General features: G+C 36.6%; 1 protein-coding gene across 1 annotated transcript in view; it reads left to right on the plus strand.

Moving 5' to 3' along the window:
• Positions 1–23,272, plus strand: part of KNL1 (kinetochore scaffold 1) — a 72,425-nt gene that overhangs the window by 32,828 nt on the left and 16,325 nt on the right. The window contains exons 9-15 of the mRNA XM_039232883.1: positions 3,263–3,315; positions 4,268–9,322; positions 11,281–11,419; positions 11,818–11,885; positions 12,424–12,522; positions 20,743–20,858; positions 22,641–22,731. Coding sequence (XP_039088814.1) covers positions 3,263–3,315; positions 4,268–9,322; positions 11,281–11,419; positions 11,818–11,885; positions 12,424–12,522; positions 20,743–20,858; positions 22,641–22,731 — 5,621 coding nt within the window. The remainder of the gene's footprint in view (positions 1–3,262; positions 3,316–4,267; positions 9,323–11,280; positions 11,420–11,817; positions 11,886–12,423; positions 12,523–20,742; positions 20,859–22,640; positions 22,732–23,272) is intronic.

The following is a 23,272-nucleotide window of genomic DNA, read 5'->3' on the forward strand; positions in this document are numbered from 1 at the left end:
AAATCTGATATTACCTCCCAACTTAAAACTGTTCAATGACACTTTTTTTGCTTATAGGATAAAACCCACAGTCTTTAGCATAGACTTAGCTCTTTGTAATTGGGCTTGACTTCTCCAATCTTTTTTTTTAAGTTTCATTTATTTATTTATATTAGAGAGAGCGAGAGAGAAACAGGATAAAGCGTGAGTTCGGAAGGGGCAAAGAGAGAATTCCAAGCAGGCTCCACACTATCAGTGTGGAGCCCAACTCCATGTGGGGCTCAAACTCATAAACCATGATATTATGATACGAGCTGAAATCAGGCCCTTAACCAGCTGAGCCACCCAGGTGCCCCAACTTCTCCAATCTTATCTTCTGCCCTTTACAGACATCCTATGCTCTAGCCTATGAAAAACTATTTATAGTTCTCCATGTTGACTTTTTTCTGCCTGTATCCATTTGTAAATGCTGTTTCTTTTATCTGAAGTGACCTTCCTACTCCAAACTGCCTATCAGTCTTCTCATTTTTCACTTAACTTAGTTTTTCACTTAGCTTAACTTCAGTACTATTCAAAATAGCCAGTCCAGGGTGCCTGGCTGGCTCAGCCAGTGGAGCGTGTGACTCTTGATCTCAGGGTTCTGAGTTTGAGCCCCACACTGGGCATAGAGATTACTTAAAAATAAAATCTAAACAAAAGCTAGTCCACAAAGTGTTATAGTCCATGACAGAAGAGGAATTTGCACTATAATGTAAATCAACTCTGGCAGTAAGCTACTGTTGAGTTAGCTGACATTTTTTTTCTTAGTAAAGCTTTCTTAAATTTTTTTTGGTTTAGTTTTTGTTTTTGTTTTTTTTTTTTTTTTTTTTTTTTTTTTAGAGAGAAGGAGACAGAGCATGAGCAGAGGGGCAGAGAGAGAGAGGGAGACACAGAACCTGAAGCAGGCTCCAGGCTCTGCGCTGTCAGCAGAGAGCTCAACATAGGGCTCAAACTCACAAGCTGCGAGATTATGACCTGAGCCGAAGTTGGACACTTAACCGACTAAGCCACCCAGATGCCCCTAAAACTTTCTTGATGAAGGAGATATCACATGATTTACATTGGCTGCAAGCTCCTTATTTCATCATGAATTGGTAACAAGCAGTTCACAGATGGCACCACACATTAAGTAGTACTGAGTTAAATGTAGCCTTCTCTGACAAAAACCTTCTGTTTTGTACTGTGATAACACACCTTTTATGTCTCAGTCTTTTGTAAAATTTATCACATTGTTTTTCAGGTACTTAGTTCTGGCTCTCTTATTAAACTGGGAACTCTGAAATCCAGAAATTTGCTTGTTCTTTGTGCCTTAGTAGGTAGTTGAGTTTTGAGGCATATAATAGGTTCTGAGGAAATATTTGTTGGATAAATGAATGGAAGCATGATATATAAGTAAGACTTTTAACAAAAAGCCTAAATGGGACACTTGGATGGCTCAGTTGGTTGAGCATCTGACTTCAGCCCAGGTCATGATCTCGTGGTCCATGATTTTGGCCCCACCTTGGGCTCTGTGTGACAGCTCAGAGCCTGAAGCCTGCTTCAGATTCTGTGTCTCCCTCCCTCTCTGCCCCTTCCCCAATAACATTCTGCCTCTCTCTCCACCCCCCCAAAAATGAATAAAATGTTAAAAATTTTTTAAAAATTTAAAAAGCCTATAATTTCTTCATCATATTCACAGAAGGTTGCCATAAACTCTTTAAAACTTTCTTTAATGTTTATTTTTGAGAGACAGAGCATGAACAGGGGAGGGACAGAGAGAGAGGGAGACACAGAATCTGAAGCAGGCTCCAGGCTCTGAGGTGTCAGTACAGAGCCATTGTAGGGCTCAGTCTCTCAAACCATGAGATCATGACCTGAATCGAAGTCAGATGCTTAATGTCTAACTGAGCCACCCAGGTGCCCCCCTATAAACTCTTTAAAATGTTCTAAAGATTTTTGTGATGTATGCCAGTGATGTATGGAATTGTTGAATCACTATATTATACACCTGTAACTAATATTATACTGTATGTTAACCGACTGGCTAACTAGAAATTTAAATACAAATTTATAAAAGTGGTCTAATGATTTGCCTTTAAATTTAAGTATTATAAAATATATTTCCCGTTTTATTATAGCATCTTCAATCCCTTCCCATTTCCAAAGTCCATTTGTGACCTAAATCTTTATATTTCAATTCTAAAATGTCTTGAGTCTAATCTCTTATTTCCATTCTCATTCTCTTACCCAAACAAATTCTCATCATCTTTGTATCTGCACTATTATAGCAGCACCTCATTGGTTCATCATCTCTTAAATCTACTTTCTTCTCCTTCTCTGGAGTTATTTTTATAAAATGCACATCTCATCATGGGAGCATCTAGATTCATTAACATAGAGTAAAAGATACTTCAAAATCTTTCTCTAACACTTAATTTCATTTATTTTATTTTTACTTTTATGAGAGAGAATGCACGTGAGTGGGGGATAAGGACAGAGGGAGAGGGAGAAGGGCGGGGGGGGAGAGAGAGGGAGAGAGAGAGAATCTCAAGCAGGCTCCATGCACAGCTCAGAGCCTGATATTGGGCTGAATCCCATGACCCTGGGATCATGACCTGAGCTGAAACCAAGAGTCTGACATTCAACCAACTGAGCCACCCAGTTATTCCTGACTGTAACATATCTATCTCATCAATTGGTACTCATTCCCATGTAACATCTACTATCCAGAGAATAAAAATAAACAAATGAAGGAGAAAAAAAAAAGTAGTCCAAACTTTCCAACTTTACAGTTAACCCTTTAAAATAACTACATCCTAAGGGTGCCTGAGTGGCTCAATTGGTTAAGCGTCCAACTCTTGATATTGGCTCAGATCATTATTCTTATTGCTGTGAGATTGAGCCCTGCATTGGACCTCATGCTGAATGTGGAGCCTGCTTAGGATTCTTTTCCTCTCTCTGCCTCTCCCTCACTTGCTTGCTCTCTCTCTGTCTCTCAAATAAACTTTGAAAAAAACAAATTACCACATTCTAAAAATATTTCAGTCACATAGAGATTACAATAATCACTGATCTCTCTGTCCCTAAAATGGGACAATTGGAAGTCTTAATGAAATTTAATACCTAAGTCCTTATGAAGGGCTTATTAACCAATAAAACTTAAGTAAATACTCATAAATGATGAAGAACCTAAGGAAAGAAAAATCAGCTATTGGTAATATGAATTTTTCTTATTGACTATAGTTTTTTCCATCTTTCTCAATAGGAATGAACACATTGCTTTGTGCTCCTCTTCAGACTCAGATGCAACAGAGAGAGGTATGAGTTCATGCGTGTGCCTTTATATTTTAGTCTCCCTTGATAGTTAACACACAAAAATATTAATGGTAATGGCATGATTTAGGGGTTACTTACCAAACTGGACCAGCATAGACTGGAAGACTTCTTACCTTTTCAGTTAACTAAGGACAGTTCAATCACAGCCTGTTTAAATAATAGAGAAATATGTTAATTATATCATGACTTCTCAAACTGTAATGAAAATATGAATCATCTCAAGATTTTGTTAAAATATAGATTCTTTTCCAGTACATCTGGGGCAGGTCCTGTGATACTTTACTTCTAATAATCTCCTGATGATACTAGTGCACAGACCATACTTGAGTAGCAAGAAGTTAGGCTGTATCCTACAAATAAAACCACTGCTTTAAGATGCAAAGAGAACCCAACTTCCAATAGTAGAGCATACTATAAATTAGCTGTCATGCACTTATCCCTTTCTAAGTCTTTTTTATTTAGAATGATAATGACCTATCTAATACAGTAATTAGAATTTTTATCATAGTTACATTTGACATTGTCAGTCTTTTTCATGTTTGAGTCATTCTAGTAGGTGTATAATGAACCTTAAACTTTTAATTTGTCTAAAAACTCTAAAAGCATTCACAGAATTTGGGGAAGAAATATAATGACTAATTACATGCTACATACAATGTCACTGATTCAAACAAACCAGTGTATCATATCTGTTCCCATCCTGCTTCTTTCAACCTATTTGTGTTTCTGAATCTATAGTGTTTCTCTAGAAAACAGCATATAGTTGCATGTAGTTTTTTATCTACTCTGACAATAACGCATAGATTTTAAAGGGCATTTTCCTTTAAATCATTGAGGATTGTTTATATAGTACTCTATATATAGTACATGTTATAAAATACCTTTATAAAGGTTTGCATTTAATCTAATCTCTTATATTTTGCTTTCATTATAGATTTCAGTTGCAGAACACAGCCATGAAAAGAAACATGCAGATGACCAGACAGTCATCTTTTCAGATGAAAACCAGATGGATCTAACAACAAGTAACACTGTGATGATTACCAAAGGCCCTTTAGATTGGACCAAAAGTGAAAAATTCACTAAGATAGATACCACATCATTTTTGGCTAACTTAAAGCTCCATACTAAGGATTTAGAAATGAAAAAAGAATTAAATTTTTCCAAGGATCAAAGCACTTCTTCAGAAAAGAAAATAAATTTTAACGACTTCATAAAAAGATTGCAAACAGGAAAATCTAATGCTCTAACAGGGCCTGATAAAGAAAATTTTGAGATATCTGTTCATGCCAAAGAACCAAATAGGGCGTCTTCTCTACATCAAATGCATGTATCTCTTAGAGTAGATGAAAATAGCAATAATGTGACTAGAATCTTTAGAGAACAAGATGATGGGATGAATTTCACCCAGTGTCATACAGCCAATATTCAGACTTTGGTTCCCACATCGAGTGAGACCAGCTTAAGGGAATTTAAAGGAGATGATATTACAGTTTATGGCAATGACTTTATGGACTTGACAATTAACCACACTATCCAGAATTTCCCCTCAACAGATAATTTATCTAATACAGAAAATCAAACTCAGAATGTCATGATGGAGATTCCAACAGCTTATGGAACTAAAGCTCTAGGAAAGAAGACAGTCCTAAAGAATAAACTGAATGCTACTTTTCAAGACCCTTCTTTCAACCCTAATGGTGAAATTCGTATTACAGAGACAGAAACTCACACAGTCACACCAACTTTTAACCAAGATGCCAGAACATCGACCATGACCCCAGAATCTATATGTTCGAGCCCAGCTATTCAAGATCATAAAACATTTTTCTCTTCTAGCAGTAATGATGCTATGGAACTGACCAAATGTCTCTCAGGTATGAGAGAAGAGAAAAATTTACTGAAGAATGATAGTGATTATTTTAAAATATATCCCAATCCAGATGCCATGTCTCTTGTCACGGAGAAAACTATTTATTTAGGAGAAGATAGCATGGACATTACTAGGAGTCATACAGTTGCAATAGATCATCAGATTTTTAAACAAGATCAGATAAACATACAGAAAGCAGATAAACCAATATCTGGAAAAGAAATGATGCTCCAAAATCTGAAAACCATGTCAGAGAATGGGGAAATGAGTATAAATTGTAGCTCAGTTCCTCATGAATCTAAAGGAAGATTACAGCAGAGCCTGGCAAATTCTTCATCTATTTCATTGCCTGAAAAAAAGACTGAAATATTCACAGATGAAGATATGGATTTGACTAGAAGCCACACAACTAACCTAGGAGATCAAGCTCCTCCTGCATCTTACAATCTATCATCTGAGAATACCAGTAAATTTCACTCTCACAGCAAAAGCCCTTCAAATGAATGGAAAGAAATGACCAGAAGTCATATTGAACCATTCCAACAGCCAGACAAAATATCTAGAAACATCCCAACTGACACCTGGGGCAAAGACAAAGATCAGGTTTTCAAGATTGCACCCTCTCTTGACAAAGATTCTCCTCACTCACCTGATACTAATCAAGACATAGCAATAAGCCATAATATGGTGTACTCTGGTGGAAATCTTGAGAAACAAGTAACATTGGGAAATAATGGAAATACAGTTTTATGTGAACAATCTTTGTTTCCTACCACAGAGTCATTATCTTTATTAGAAGGACAGTCTACCATGAAAAATCATAATATTGCTGTTAACAGTTACACAGTGAAATCTGTACCAGGCCAGAATTCTAAACTGCCTGAGCCAGTAAGGAAAAGTTTAGGTAATCCCACACTTGACTGTTCTCACAAGACAATTATTTGTTCAGAGGAGGAACAAAATATGGATCTAACCAAGAGTCACACTGTTGTCATTGGATTTGGTCCTTCTGAAGTACAAGAAGTGGGTAAGACTAATTTAGAAAATACTAACAGCCAACTAACAACAGTAAACAAACAGATAGCTGTAAAAGTTGAAAAATGTAGTAAAGCTCCTAGAGAGAAAATTGGAGTATTTGTTTCTAATGACAACACAGATGTGTTGGAAGACAAAAGTATACAGAAACTTGGATTTCTGAATGAAAAGCAAGATGTCAAAATTTGTGGAAGGAAAAGTGTTGGCAGACTAAAAGTTGATAAGACTATTGTATTTTCAGAGGGTGATGAGAATGATATGGATATCACCAAGAGTTTTACAGTGGAAATAAATCATAAACCTTTATTAAATGAACAAGATTCTCATTTGGTGCCTTTGGCAGGAACTTCTAAAACCGTTTTGTATACTTGTGGGCAAGATGACATGGAGGTCACTAGAAGTCACACAACTGCTATAGAATGTAAAACTGTCTCACTGGATGAAATCACTAGGCCTGTTGACAAAACTGTAATGTTTGTAGATAATTACAACGAACTGGAAATGACAAAGTCCCACACTGTTTTCATTGACTACCAAGCAAAGGATAGGACTGTGCTTACAGACAGACCTGACTTTGAACTATCCAAAAGAAAAAGCCCAGAAAAGCTGAAAGTGACATTTACTTCTGCTGAGGAGAGTGTTTTCTTTCCAGAGAATGGTGAAAGTGACCATTCAGCAGCAAAAGTCAGTGAGCTAACACTACTGACAGAATGGCCTAAGAGTGATCCTATAGAGAAAGCTGTGGGATTTATAGCTGGTGATAACATGGAAGTGTCTAAATCAACCATTTGGAAAAATGACAAAGATGTACAAAAGCCTGAACTTCTGAATGAAACTATATCAGGCAAAAGTCAAAGAAGGAAAAGCCTTAGACTCAAAAATGACAAGACTGCTGCATTTTCCAAAAATGATAAAAATGATGTGGATATCACCCAGAGTTGTACAGTGAACAAAAATAACAAAAGTGCCCTGCAAGATAGAGAGGATTCCCATTTCATGCCTTTGGCAGGAACTTCTAAAACTGTTTTGTATACATGTGGGCAGGATGACATGGAGATGACTAGAAGTCACACAACTGCCTTAGAATGTGAAACTATCTCACCAGATAAAATAACCACTAAGCCTATGGACAAAACTGTAATGTTTGTAGATAATCACTGTGATCTGGAAGTCACCAAATCCCATACTGTTTTCATTGATTGTCAAGCCACAGAGAAAACTCAAGAGTGTTCTAAATTTGGAATAGCTAAAGGAAAAACCTTGGATATTTCTTTTCATAATGATGGTTGCTCTGTTCAGGAAATCACTAAAAAACAAACACTGGCTGTAGAAAACAAAATTGAGCAAAAGCATCATGTGATACCTTCTGTTCCTATTAATACATTGTCTGGGGGTCAAAGTCAGTTAGAAATTATCAAATTCAAAAGCACTGTGGATGAAGAGGTCATGGGAAAAGTTTTAGGCCAGGCCTATATATCGGAAAAAGCCAAAAGTGAAAGCTGTGAGTTAAATAATACAGACAGAAGAAACATGGATTTTACAAACAGTCACACAACTGCTGTATGTGGATCCAGTGATAATTATTCCTTTTTACCAAATGCCATTTCCTATTTTGATAATTTGGAGGGGAATGTCACATCCTCAGATGAGAAAGATGAGAAAACCAGTAACTGCCCAATGCAAAATTATCTTGTCTATGCCAATGATTTAGCCAATGAATATTACTTGAAATCTGAGGGACTGCCCCTCTCTGCTTCTTGTTCTTTGTTAGAGAAGGAAAAAGTTACTCAAACTAATACCAAAGGACACTTAGACTGTGCTATATCAGTGTTCAAAGATCAAGATCTGATTAAGGGGCCCCAAAATCTGATAGCTAATCAAACTTTAATATATAGTCAAGATCTGGGGGAGGTAACTAAACCTAATTCAAAGCGAATATCTTTTAAGTTCCCAAAGGATCAAATGGAGGGCTTTCTTGATAAGGCAGAACATAATTTAAAGACGACCTTTGTTGATGATGTTTGTGTTGCTTCTCAGCCTCATCTCTCAACCCAGCTACCTCCATTATCTCAACAAGGACAAATAATTGTGAATAAAGATGAAACAATATTGTCTAACACTGGAAATAAGAATTTAAATATTGTTATGGGAGATTCTTCTGTACCCATATGTGCAGATGAGTCCAAAATACTGAATAATGACCAAGAGTTTACTATAGCCTGTAAAAAAGAGCTGAAAAAAAATATTCAGGCAGCTAAATGTAATACAGGCTTCCACAGTAACTCTGACTTGACTAAGCAAGTTATTCAAATTCATGCTAATTCTAGAGAAGCATCATCTCCTTCAATTTCATCTAATACTGCAAGTGTTAGTAGTGTCAAATCAAATCTGAATAATTTAAATGGAAAAACTGAAGAATTTTCAAATTCCCAAACTGCTCATATAACACCTTCTCCAGAGCAATTACTTGCATTGGTTTATAAGGCACACAATCATATGAGCATAGAGCAAGCTACAGAAATATGTAATACTAACACGGTGTCCAGCAATGTGGAAGACGATACAGATAAGGAAAATAAAATTTCTCATAATGGAAGTGAAACCATCTCTGTACCACCCGCAGTTGTAAAAGATAAAGTAAGGAAACGTTCTTTGGGAATATTTTTGCCCAGATTGCCGAATAAGAGAAATTGTAGTGTCACTGGTATTGATGATCTGAAGCAGATTCAAGCAGATATAACTGATTTAAATCACTTAGAAATTCAACCAGTCTTCAGTAAGGAGTCAAGCATTGAATTTGTTGCAACTAAGCTGAACTTAAGTCCATCTCAATATATAAATGAGGAAAACCTTCCTGTATACCCTGGTGAGATTAATTCCTCAGACTCTATTACCATAGAAACTGAGGAAAAGGCTTTGATTGAGACATATCAAAGAGAGATTTCACCATCTGAAAATAAAATAAGAGAAACCTGTAATAGCCAAAAAAGAACCTGGACGCAAGAAGATGATGATATTCAGAATGAGACAAAAATCAGAAAAAGTGAGATTATGTTTAATGATACTGGGCATGATCAGGAGGTAAGCTCTGCCTTGAACCAAGGAATGTTTTTTATTTTTTTTTTAAATTATGAGTATTCTTGAATTTTTATTTTTTTAGTATGTATTCATTTATTTTGAGAGAGAGAGAGAACATATGCACAGGAGCAGGGGAGGGGCAAAGAGAGAATCCCAAGCAGCCTCCATACCAATGCAGGGCACGATCTCACAACCCTGAGATCATGATTGTGAGATCATGACCTAAGCAGAAATTATGAGTCAGTAACTGAGCCATACAGGCCGCCCTTGAATTTTAATTTTAGGGCAGGAAATAATGAACAGGAATTGATTATTTCCAATTATAGGGCTGGAGAAATCATTGTATGTGGAATGTTAAGGAATTATTTGACTAACATAAACAATTTGAAGTGACATCATCACAAGAAATGGGAAGTAATATAAAAATTAATGTTGAGATTGTGTAATTTGTCATTGTTTTGCATATGAGAATCTCTAGGCAGGGTATATGTGGTTTGAAAAGTGATCTTTAGTGTTCTAAATATCTAGAGAGTAAAAAAAACTTTTTTAATGCAAACTGCATAAAGAAAAACTTCCTTGAATTTTCTTGGCTAATGAGGATATGTGGAAGCTGAGAGTACATTTTTTTAGTGAATGAGGGAATGCCTAGGTCAAGCCCAGTATCTCAAGGTAAAGTGAGGGTCACCTGGGTGGCTCGGTTAAGTGTCCGACTTTGGCTCAGGTCATGATCTCACAGTTCATGGGTTTGAGCCCCTATTGGCTTCTGTGCTGGCAGCTCAGAGCCTGGAGCCTGTTTCAGCCTCTCTTTCTCTGCGCCTCCCCCCGCTCATGCTCTGTCTCTCTCTGTCTCAAAAATAAATAAACTATATAAAATTTTTTTTTAAAAAAAATCAAGAGGTAAGTGAGATTCTGAATTTATGAAAGAGGTCATAGTTTTGTTTTTTTTTTAAGTTGAGGGAACACTCATTTAGGTAACTTGGAGAGAATAAAACCTATCACTCAAACTGAGTTGTACTAGGTGGAGAAATAAAGATTAGAAAAGATCAGAAATTGATAGACAACGAAGTTTAAACTCTATTAAGAAATATGTGAGTGAACTTAGAAAATTATTTTAGTAATTCTATAATATGAGGTCCTGAGGAAATGGTTCATCTCTGAAGCTTTGAGATAGTAGTATCAGTGATAGAAAATTTAAAACTGAACAGATTCTATAAAAATTAGTATTATTTTGTTCAGTAGATATTGAGTACCTGCTGTGTCCTGGGTATTGTTTAGGAGTTGAGAATGCATCATTGGGAATTTACAGGGAAAAAAGTCTGTTCTTATGGAGATTACATTCTAACATTTAGACAAAGAACATGTTGTCTTCAAAAACTTATGTAAGGTAGGTGAAAATGGCGTTTAAAGCTGCATTTAAATGGCTGGCTAAAATGGTAAAAGCAAGACACATCATTTATTTGACGTCAGCCAAAAAAGTGTTGGTCACCTGGGAAATGAAGTACTAAAGCCTGGAAATAAGTTTTTTTGTGCTCTAGCCAGAGTAACTATGTATTTTCTATGCTGGTTTATTATGCTATGTATTTTCTAGCCAATTTTCTATGCTGGTTTATTTCAGTGTAGTAGCCCTGACCCTGGTGGCTGGTAGCTAAATAATTGGATAGGTCAACATTTGTCAGGTCATAGGATCTGTCTTTAACTTAGATACATCTGAGAAACAATTTGTTTGTGCAGTATAATGCACAAGATGATTTCCATATATTCTTAAATAAAATTACTTTGAACTCTAAAGGCCTAATATGTTGCTTATTACTCATTCTAATTTATTACTAAGGTGTTTCATAGAAATTATAGATAGATTTTATGTTAAGAAGTAGTATTTGTTAGTGTTTAACTTTTAGTTATTTATAAGTATACAAAGTCATAACTTCAGATTGATGATGTTCCTTAATTGATAATTTCAGATTTTTGATCACCATGCTGAAGGGGATATAGATAAAAATGCTAACAGTGTATTAATAAAAAGCCTAAGCAGGACACCATCTAGTTGCAGCAGTTCTCTGGATTCAATCAAGGCTGATGGGACTTCTCTGGATTTCAGCAGTAAGATCTTCATGAAGGATAAATAATAGAAGTCATCTGCTTACTTGACTAATAATAATTGTATTTCAATTTAGGAGATATTTGAAGTTTATTTGAGCTTTTGGGGAGTTATACATAATTGATAAGTAAAATAATATTTAGTCTCTTTAATTCTTAGTTATTTTAATAAATTGATAAGTGATAGACTATAAACTGTAAGAAGCTCTTAATTGGTAGAGAAACATTGAATGGGGCCTTAAAATTGTAATAGACTTTGCACCATAAATGACTCTCTTCCCCAAAAGATCCTAGTGGATATCTTCTATAGCATGAACCACATATAAACCTGAATGATGGTTAAAATTAAGCTTACAATTCAATTTTGACGTATTCATCTCCTAAATTTGCTTTACTTCTAGCACACCACAATAGTCAAATGGAATCACAGTTTCTCAGAGACACTATTTGTGAAGAGAGCTTGAAGGAGGTATGTTGAAATACTTCTGTTTCTAACGCAACCATTTTCTTCGCTTTGTTTTTATATTTTTTTAGGGGCGCTTGGGTGGCTCAGTCGGTTAAGTGTCCAAGTCTTTGATTTCTGCTCAGGTCTCATAGTTCATGAGAACCAGCCCCAGACTGAACAGCTCTCTCCCTCTCTCTCTGCCCCTCCCCTGCTCGCTCGCTTTCTCTTACTTTATCAAAAACAGAAACTTAAAAAGTGTTTTTTAAATTATGAAATATTTCAATTATACAGAAAACAAGTGTTTTTTATTAAGGACCCAGCACATTCATCCGTCATATGGAGTATAATTTGTTCTCAATACTATTGTTACTGAATAACATTAAGAAATAATATTAGATAAAATCTCTTCATATATATATATATATATATATATATATATAGCTTTACAAATACTTGGATATTTCCACAAATATACTGTAAGCTATTTAGAAAAAAAGTGAGGTGGTTATAGTCAAAAAGAAGTCACCTTAAATAGTTGTGCAAACTTTTTTTCTTTCCTCAGAAACTCAAAGATGGGAAAATTACAGTAAAGGAGTTCTTCATACTTCTTCAGGTCCACATTTTGATACAGAAACCCCGACAGAGCAATCTCCCAGCCAAAGTAAGTGCAATTTCTTGGCAAAATAGTTATCTCCATTAAAATGTATTGTACTTGTTTATTAGACTGTATCAAAACATGTGTTTATACAAAAACAGAAAAAGAATCTAAGGAAGTATATTTTCCTACAGAAAGTTTTTTTGTAGTAGGTATATTGTGCTTAGCATAAAATTTGATTTTTTTGTAGTATCATAGATTCTGATAAGGTGAAATTTTATTTTTTCTCATTCCTTGCCATGTATTTTATCTTCAGTGCTTTTTCACATTATTACAAAAATCCAAGAATAGCAGAAATTTTTAATAAACATTTTTCTAAATCAAAATTATATGTTTATACAATATTTTAATTCTGCAGTCAGTAAACTCAATTTAAAAGATTAATAGAAAAATTTAATAGGAATATTTTTTCTCTTAAGTCTATTGAACATTTATAAAAATTAGTTATGCTCTTGGCCACAAGGAAAATATTAACTGACTGAAAAAAAAGGGAGATTTTTATGGACAATATCACCTGCTCTTAATCCACTAAAATTAGAACTAATGAAAGGACTAAAACATTCTTAGCTTCTTGGAAATTGAGAAATATACTTGTAGATAACTGTGAGATCAGAGAGGAAATCAAGACTGTTAAGAAAATACAGTAAAGGAATGAGCACTGAGTGTTATGTAGAAACTAATTTGACAATAAACTATTTGTAAAAAAAAAAAAGAAAATACAGTAAAGGAGAATATTTAATACCACATCTATGGGACCTACAGCAAAAATTGTACTTAGCAGAAAATTAAAAGTTTTAGATATTGTTATTATAGAAGAGAACTTACAGGAATTCTTAATGCTCACTTTTAAGAAATTGGAAAATGAGGGGCGCTTGGGTGGCCCATTTGGTTAAACATCCAACTCTTGATTTCATCTCAGGTCATGATCTCATGGTTCATGAGTTCAAGCCCCGCTTCGGGATCTCTGCTGTCAGCACAGGGCCCACTTTGGATCCTCTGTCCCCCTTTCTGCCCCTCTCCCACTCATACATGCACACACACCATGCCCTCACACACGGTTTCTCAAAAATAAATATAAAAAAAAAAAGAAATTGGAAAATGAACCATAAAATAATATCCATAAAAAAGACATGAAGACAGAATTAATACAGGTCAATGGTAAAGCTAATGAGACAGGAAACAAAAATTAGTAGAAAGAATAGCAAATCCAAAAACTGGTATTTTGATGTGCTCGCTTCAGCAGCACATATCCAAAAACTGGTACTTTGAAAAGACAATAAAATAAGAAAACTCTTAAAGAGCCTAATTAAGAAAAAAAGACATGAGCACGTGGGTGGCTTGGTCAGTTAAGCATCTGACTCTGGATTTCGGCTCAGGTCATGCTCTCACAGTTAGTTCATGAAATAGAGCCCCACAGTTGGGCTCTGTGCTGACAGCCAGAGTCTGCTTGGGAATCTTGCTCTTCCTCTCTCTCAAAATAAGTAAATAAACATTTTACAAAAGAAAAAATAGAAAGCTAAAATATAGATAGTTGAGAAGACTAGTCCAGAGATTAAAATACTTTTTTTAATCCATCAACTCTGACAACAAATTTTAAGACCCAGATGATTTTTTTTGTTTATTTAATTTGAGAGAGACAGAGATAGTGCAAGTAGGGGAAGGGGCAGAGAGAGAGGGAAAGAGAATCCCAAGCAGGCTCCACACTGCCAGTGCAGAGCCCACCAACATGGGGCTTAAACCCATGAAGTCATGAGATCATGACCTGAGCTGATACCAAGAGTCAGACGCTTAATCAACTGAGTTACCCAGGCACCCCAGATGATTTTTTTTTTAGCAAAACATAAATTACCAATATTAACCTAAGACCTGGAAAACTTTTATTATCATTGAAAATTTTATTTTATAACTTACCATGAAACTTGTCACTAGAACCAGATGAGTTCTATCTAGCTTTTAAAGAATAGACCTACCCAGGGGCACCTGGCTGATTCAGTCAGTAGAGCATATGGTCTCAGGGTGGTGAGTTTAAGCCCCACACTGGGCATAGAGCTTACTTTTAAAAACAGGTTTTGTTGGGTTACCTAGGTGGCTCAGTTGGTTGAGTCATGATCTCACAGTTCATGAGTTTGAGCGCCTCTTTGGGCTCTGTGTTGACAGCATGGTGCAAATTCTCTCTCTCCCCCCCTCCCAAAATAAATAAATATTAAAAAATCAAGTATATATAACACCAAAAGTAAAATCTTTTGTGCTACTGGAGCCCCTGGGTGACTCAGTCGGTTAAGCATGTGACTCTTGGTTTTGGCTTGTGTCATGATCTCTTGGCTTTGTGGGTTCCAGCCACATATCAGGCTCTGTGCTGGCAGCACAAAGCCTGCTTGGGATTCTCTCTCCCTCTCTGCCCCTCCCCCACTTGCATGTCTGTCTTTCAAAATAAATTTTTAAAAAAGCTTTTATGCCACAAATGATACCATCAAGGAAGTGAAAAGACAACCCAGAGAATGGGAGAAAATATTTGCAAATCTTACATTTATAAAGGACTTGTATCTAGACTATATAAAGAACGTTTTCAACTTAATAATAAAAAGACAACCCAATTAAAAAATAGTCAAGAGGATCTAGGGGTGCCTAGGTGGCTCAGTCAGTTGAACATCTGACTCTTGATCTTGGCTCAGGTCATGACCTCACGGTTCCTGAGTTCAAGCCTTGCATTGGGTTGTGCGCTGATAGCACAGAGCCTGCTTGAGATTTTACTCTTCTCTCTGCCCTTCCCTGCTTGTACCTTCACTCTCTCAAAAATAAATAAGTAAATAAAAACTTTAAAAAAAAAAGTAGTCAAAGGGATCTGAATAAACATTTGTCTGAAGCATGTACAGATGGCCAGTAAATAGAAGAAAACATGGTCAGCATCATTAGTCATTAAGGAAATGCAAGTTAAAACAAAAATGAGTCACTACTTTACAACTACTATGATGACTGTAGTCGAAGACAGAAAATAAAGTATTGGCAAGGATGTAAAGATATTAGAATTTTCTTTCATACATTGCTGGTAGGAATGTAAAATGGTGCAGCCACTTTGGAAAACAGTTGACATTTTCTCAAAAAGCTAAACAGAGCTGTTGTAAGATTCAACAATTCCACTTCTTTTTTTTTAATGTTTATTTATATTTGAGAGAGAGAGACAGAGTGGGAGCTGGGGTGGGGCAGAGAGAGAGGGAGACACAGAATCGGAAGCAGGCTCTGGACTCCGAGCTGCCAGTGAGACTTGAACCCACGTACTGTGAGATTATAACCGGATCTAAAGTCGTTTGCTTAACCAACTAAGCCACCCAGGCGCCCCTCAGCAATTCCACTTCTAAGTATATTCCCAAAAGAACTGAATATATACATCCACACAAAACTTGTGCTTGAGCACTATTCATAATAGCCAAAATGTGAACTTATTAGTGATTACTTGAGGCTGGGATGGGGGTGGGAGAGAATGCAGAGTGACACCTAATGGGTACAGGGTTTCTTATAGGGGGATGAAAATGCTCTAAATTAAATTGTGGTTGATGATTACACAACCCTGTGAATATACTTTAAAAAATTATTTAATTGTATACTTAAATGCATGAATTATATGGTATGTGAATTAAACCTCAATAAAGCTGTTTAAAAAGAAATCAATTGTATATCTAAGTGTGAAGTGTGAATCAAAGATAGAAACTGAGAAAATGTGCACACATCTTTTGGGTCCCCAACCTCATTATTATGACTATAGCTGCCCACTAGATTCCCACTAGAATCCTCTTTTTTCACCCATGGATGCAGAATAGAAAGCTGCCTAAGTGTGAATCCAGAGTATACATCCTTCTTAGGAAAAGCAGAAAGAGGACCAGGGGACTAGGAGAAGGCAGAGGGGAAAGATAGGAACAGAGAGGCTGCTGGCAGAAGGGGTGAAGAAGAGGACACTTAAGGAGCTAGCCCTTAGGTCAGCTGCCATTAGGGTCTGAATCTTCCCCTTTCCTCTCAGGCCTTGCAGAGGTCAGAAGGACCAGTATTCGGGACATAGATCTGGGAACTAATCCATAAAGATGAAGAGAGAGTTGATGCTATCCAGGAAAGAAATTTAAAAGTCTCAAAGTAGGAAAAAGCCAAAGAGGTACATACGGACTATTGAAAATGAAGTTCATAGCTATGGGCATCTGATCCAGGACTTGGATAATTAGGCGTCTCTTTTAGGGTAGAACTGGGGAAAGTGGTTTTTTTCCCCTTCCTTTTTTTTTCTTTTTTCTTTTTTTTGTTTTGTTTTGTTTTGTTTTGTTTTAAGTAAGCTCTACACCCAATGTGGGGCTTGAACTCACAACCCAAGATCAAGAGTCATGTGCTCAGTCACATGGCTGGCTCAGTCAGTAGAGCATCCAACTCTTGATCTCTGGGTCGTGAGTTCAAGCCTAACTTTGGGTGTAGAGGTAACGTTAAAAAAAAAGTCACATGATCTACCAACTGAGCCAGCCAGGCACCCCTGAGGAGAGTGTTCTTGAGGCAAGTAGGGAAGTGTGTGCTACCCCATATAGACACATGTACAGCACCCATATGTGTTTGCAGGAGCTCAGCAGGCATCACTAGCAAAAGGTGCTATTGTAGTGTCCCATGACCCTCAGCATGTGCAGGGAGTGCCTTGGGCAGAAGTACTATAATTTACACCCTCCTCGGTGAGATCAAGGAACTATTGCAGGTACTCCTACCAAACCTGAAATAGCCAAGAGCTGATTGTATAAGAGCATAAACTGGGTACTTAATCAAAATAGGTAAGTCAGGGGAGGAGGGTAGCTGGTGTACATGGTCCTGGGCTCAAGGTGCAACAAATTAACCCAACTTGTGCATACAGCATGGACGGTTGGAACCCATGTGTACCCACCGTGCATAAGCCTGATACTCATTGACACTTGCATTCCTGGTGAATCTTTAGGAACATGGTCCTATGTTTCACTTGTGGCTATGAGGGCTCGGGAGGAACACTACCCTTTTTTAAAGAGACTTTTATTATAGAAAATGTCAAACATAAACGAAAGTAGAGAATAGTTCAGTGAACTCCCCATGTATATATCACCAAACTTCAAAATCTATCAACTCTGTTTTGTCTACTTTTCCCTGCCCTTCCCCCTCTTATTTTAAAGCAAATCCCAGGCACCATCAATTTATCTGGTTTTCAGTATGTATCCCTACAAAGATGAATACTCTTATTTTAAAAACATATCCAAATATAATAATCATACCTTAAAATGATAATTCAATCAGTATTTATATTTCCTCATTGTCTTGAGCATTATTTTCCAGTTTACTAAGTTGAGACCCAAATGAGGTCAAAATACTGTAATTGGTTGATATCTCTCGTCATCTTCTGAACTGTAAGGTCCCATTCCATCTCTGTCTCCTTTTTTTTCTTTTTAGTGAAGAAACCAGGTTTTGTTTTGTTTTTCATTTTGGAGAGTTTACCGCAGTATGGATTTAGCCAATTGTGCGCACCCAAACTTATATCTCTCCTTTGTATTTTTTGTAAAGTGGCAGAAGCTTTATCAGATTCAGAGTTTTTTTTTTTTTTCCAAGTTCACTTTATAGTCCTACTTCCATCAGGAAATAATGTGTAATGATGAATAGGCAGCCATTAACGATCAATTATCTAGATCTAGTAATTCATTAGGAGTTGTAAACTAGTAGTTGCAAAGTAATGCTATAATTTATTTTTCATTTATTGTCCAAATACTTCTATAAAAAGAAATAGGCCTTTACCCAAGCATTTGACTCCTATATGAAGGCCTTTAGCTATTTTTCCAAGGAGGCATGATTTCTTGGAGTGAAAACAACCTTGCTTAAAAAGCCTCAGTCGCTTAAGCATCCAACTCTTTATTTCAGCTCAGGTCATGATCTCACAGTTTCGTGAGTTGGAACCCTTTACTGGGCTCTGCTGGCAGCTCAGAGCCTGCTTGGGATTCTTTCTCTCTTCTCTCTTTCTGCCCCTCCTCTACTCATGCTGTTTCTGTCTCTCTCAAAATAAAAAAGTAATTTTTAAAAAAACACACACAATCTGGGGAGCACCTGGGTGGCTCAGTCGGTTGACCATCTGACTCTTGATTTCAGCTCAGGTCATGATCCTGGGGCTATGAGGTGAAGCCCTGTATCATCAGGCTCTGTTCCTGGCTCTGTGCTAAGCATAGAGCCTGCTTGGGATTCTTTCTGTCCCTCTGCCCCCTCCCCCTACCTCTCTGTCTCTTCCTCTTCCAAATTAAAAAAAAAAAAAAAAGGCATAATCTGTATTCCAGTGTTGCCATTTCTTTTTGAGCCAGTGCATAGAGGTTTGATTTTTATTCATAATTCTAGCCCTAAATATACCTTCAAGAAAGAGAATCAACTTCAGTTATAATTGATCTTAGCACTTTTTTTTTTAATGTTTTATTTATTTCTAGGAGAGAGAGAGAGACAGCGTGAGCAGGGGAGGGTCAGAGAGAGAGGGAGTCACAGACTGAAACAGGCTCCAGGCTCTGAGCTGGCAGTCAGCACAGAGCCCGATGCGGGGCTCGAACCCACGAACCGCGAGATCATGACCTAAGCGAAAGTCGGACGCTTAATCGACTAAGCCACCCAGGCGCCCCGATCTTAGCACTTTTTATACTTTCCTAGTACATCTGCTAGAAGATATGTTAGGGACAGAGAAGGGAGATTAAAACCTCATTCAGTTATTTCCTTTAATTTATCAAAAAAAAGTAGAAAGTGAGAAGAAACTAACATTTGTTAGATTCCTTTATCAGACTCTGGGCTTGTGGAACCCTAAAAAAAAAAACCTTTACCATAATCTTGAGAGCTGGTCAATATTGTGCCCATTTTATAGATGAGGAAACCAAATCTTAGAGCGGTAAAATGATTTATTCTGTGCCATACAGCCTGTGAATAACGGGTGGTTGTAGGATTTTGTTTGGTTTGGGTTTTGTATGTAATGTAAAAGGAGCTGACTTGGTTTTTCCATTACACTAACACTTGTAAGGTCAAGTGACCCTTAATATATGGGTTCTGAGTTTGAGCCCCATGTTGGCTGTAGCGATTAAAAATGAAATTGGGGCACCTAGGTGGCTCAGTCAGTTGAGCGTCCGACTTCAGCTCACGTCATGAACTCTTGGTTTGTGAGTTCAAGCCCCACATCAGGCTCAGAGCTGTCAGTGTGGAGCATGGTTCAACTCCTCTGTCCCCTTCTCTCTCTGCACCTCCCCCACTCATGCTTTCTCTCTCTCTAAAAAATAAATAAACATTTAAAAAATAAAGATAGAGGCACCTGGGTGGCTCAGTCAGTTAAGCATCCGACTTCAGCTCAGGTCATGATCTTGAGGTTCATGAGTTGAAGCCCTATGTCAGACTCTATGCTGATAGCTCAGTGCCTGGAGCCTGCTTTGGATTCTGTGTCTCCTCTCTCTGCCCTGCCCCCACTTACATTTTGTCAATCTCTGTCTCTCACAAAAAAAAAAAAAATTAAATCTTTTTAAAATGTTTTTTAAGTTTATTCTGAGAGAGAGAGAACAGGAAGGGCAGAGAGAGGGGGAGAGAGAATTACAAGCAGGCTCTGTAGTGCTAGCATGAAGCCTGAACCGGGCTCAAACCCATGAACTGCAAGATCATGACCTAAGCCGATATCCAGAGTCAGATGCTTAACTAACTGAACCACCCAAGTGCTCTAAAATAAAATCTTTAAAAAAAGGAAAAAAAAAGAAAAAAAGTCATTGGATTAGAACTATAAAATGTTTTTAAGAATAACCATATTTTTACTATCTTATTTTACATATGCCAGAAAAACTTGAATCCAAACTGGGACAGAAGTATGGATTAGAGCTAGAAAATGGGAGTAGAAAAGAATAATCTGGGAAACTGTCATCTTTTTTTTCTTTTAATGGAAGAGTTCCTGATAAGCGTGAATTTTTAGGTATTGATTTTCTTAAAACGACACATAACTAACCATTTTCAAACTACTTTGAATCAGATGTGACTGAAACACCCACTAAACAAATATAGGAAACAGACTTTGATGTCAGAAACTTGAATTCAAATTCCAACTACTAGCGAATTGGGTATATCAATTTCATAGAGTAATCAAATTTTCTTTTATGGCTCTTCAAGTACTCTGAAACTTGAAACAGTTTTTAAACATGGTTTTGTCCTCAAACTACCTGTTTTGAGAGACTGATTTTGTTTTCTTTCCAGTTTACTATAAATACACCACCTACTCCAGAAGACCTGATGTTAAGTCAATATGTTTACCGACCCAAGATACAGATTTATAGAGAAGATTGTGAGGCTCTTCGCCAAAAGATTGAAGAGTATGAAAGTTTTCATTTTTGTGTTTGTTTCATTGGATGGGTAAATAACCTGTGTGCTAAGGTTTTGATTAGAATAACACTGGCATAGGAAAGAGTTCATGGCATTAATTCGTGGTGTGATATGGTATGTAGGAAAAAGTTGGCTTTGTAGTCAGACAGGTTAAATCTCAATCCTGGCTACAGCACTAGCTGTGTAACTTTATATAAGTCATTTAACTGTCATTTGCACATCCATAAATTAGAGGTAACAGTACCTACTCAGCTGGCAGAAATGAGCAGAGGAAATGTATATATAAAATGTCTTCATGCCATTCTTAGCAAAAAGTACATCCTCAATAATAATTATTAGATTATATCATAAATTGCAAAAGAACATCTTCAAGAGAAGATAGATAATACCTTTTAGAGATTTATGTATAGTGCCTGAAATCAAGATTGCCTTTGGGTTTATAATTTTATCACATTTCCCCTTGATTTGCATGTATGAAAGAACGTGCAAATGAAAGAAAGAACTCAGACTGTTGCTCAGTGCTTTGGTGTATGTAAATGTGGCACACTAATTTACAAATTAGGTATATCTAGATTCCTTCAGGTAAATTAGGACTTACAATCCAAAATGTATTTATATCATTCTTATCTAGAACTATCCATATAAATACATTTAGGGGCATCTGGGCAGCTCTAAGCATCCAACTTGTCCAGCTTCGGCTCAGGTCATAACTTTGCAGTTGGTGAGTTCAAGCACCACATTGGGCCATCAGACTCTGCTGACAGCTCAGAGCTTGGAGCTACTTTAGATTCTGATTCTCCCTCTCTATCTGCCCCTCCTCCACTCATGCTCTGTCTCTCTCAAAAATAAACATTAAAAAACTTTTAAAAAATAATTTTAGAAGAATTACGTAGTTTTAAAACTAGAAACTTAAGATGCTGTTAAATTATAACACCACAGATTTGCCCTATTCTGTTTTTTCATTCAACTATATATTGAACACCTACTATGTGCCAGGCACTAAGTACTGGGGTTTGGGGCAGCTGTGTGGCTCAGTCGGTTAGTGTCCAACTCTTGGTGTCAGCTCAGGTCTTGATCTCAGGGTGATGAGTTCAAGCCCCAAGTTGGGCTCCACACTAGGTGTGAAGCCTACTTAAAAAAAAAAAAAAAAGTACTGGGGATCATCATTGAACAAGACAGAAAAGTTTCTTATCTTCATGTTGTTGAAAAGAGTTGAGTGCCTCAAGATTTGTCTGAGAATTTTTTTTAATAAAGTAAGATCTTGCATACAATGCACAGTATGTTTAGATATGCTCTACTATCTGATTTTGCACCTATACTCCTGTATATAATATCTTCTAACTCCTATAGAAATATATTTCTTCTACTTACTAGCAAGAGACTGATAACTTTGCTACTTTTATAAATGCTATTCTATAAAAGTAAGGTAAGACTGAGCTGAATTGGGAACTTTTACTTAATAGCTACAACTTGACAATAATTACACATTGATAAGCCTTAAAGATTCTTTAAAAGCACATGTTTTCATATTGGAACAAGTTGCTTGAGAATTCTGTTTGTGAGGGAAGTTTTTATGATTCATAGCATTCTTGAACTGTTCTACAACTGTTTAAATAATCAGGCTGGCCACTGTTCTTGAGTAAATTCCCCTTTTTTTAAGGTAGAAAAGAACTATCTACCTTACTAAATTAAGTATGCCTGTGAATCTGTGTTGATTCATTCAAGCTGACTTCTGAACCCTAAGCTAATTAATTAACTTTTCTATATTTTAGATTAAAGCTGTCTGCATTGAACCAGGATAAACTGTTGACTGATGTAAATAGGAACCTGTGGGAAAAAATGAGACACTGCTCTGATGAGGAGGTATTTTTGTGTCATTTTCTGAATGGGAATCAATATAGACATTTTGAACACAAGTTTTTTTGTGAAATAAGTAACTGTTGCTTGGTAATTAGTGATGAGTTCTTTAACTTCTCAGGTATAATATGTTACCAAGGTTTTTATTTAATTGTACATGAGTAATTGCTAATATATAATCTTTTCAAATCTGAAATGACTAATTTAATATAGGAAATATTTTTGAAGTTTATTTAGAACTTCCTCCTACTTGTTTTCCTTTCACTTAGATTTAGATGAGGAAAAGACTTATTTTAATTGGTTAAATAATAAGCAACACATTTTATATGTGCTCTAATATATGAGAAGAGTTTTTTAAATTAACTCAGAGCTTGTCATTTTCTAACTTGCAATATGAATAAATGAATGAAAAGCAGGAATTAGGGGCACCTGGGTGGCTCAGTCAGTTGAGCGTCCGGCTTGGACTCAGGTCATGATCTTACTGCTTGTGAGTTCAAGCCCCTTGTTGGGCTCTGTACTGACCGCTCACAACTGGAGCCTGCCTCAG

Source organism: Hyaena hyaena, unplaced genomic scaffold (assembly GCF_003009895.1).
Source record: "Hyaena hyaena isolate Hyena2069 unplaced genomic scaffold, ASM300989v1 scaffold_70, whole genome shotgun sequence".
Taxonomy (NCBI): Eukaryota; Metazoa; Chordata; class Mammalia; order Carnivora; family Hyaenidae; genus Hyaena; species Hyaena hyaena.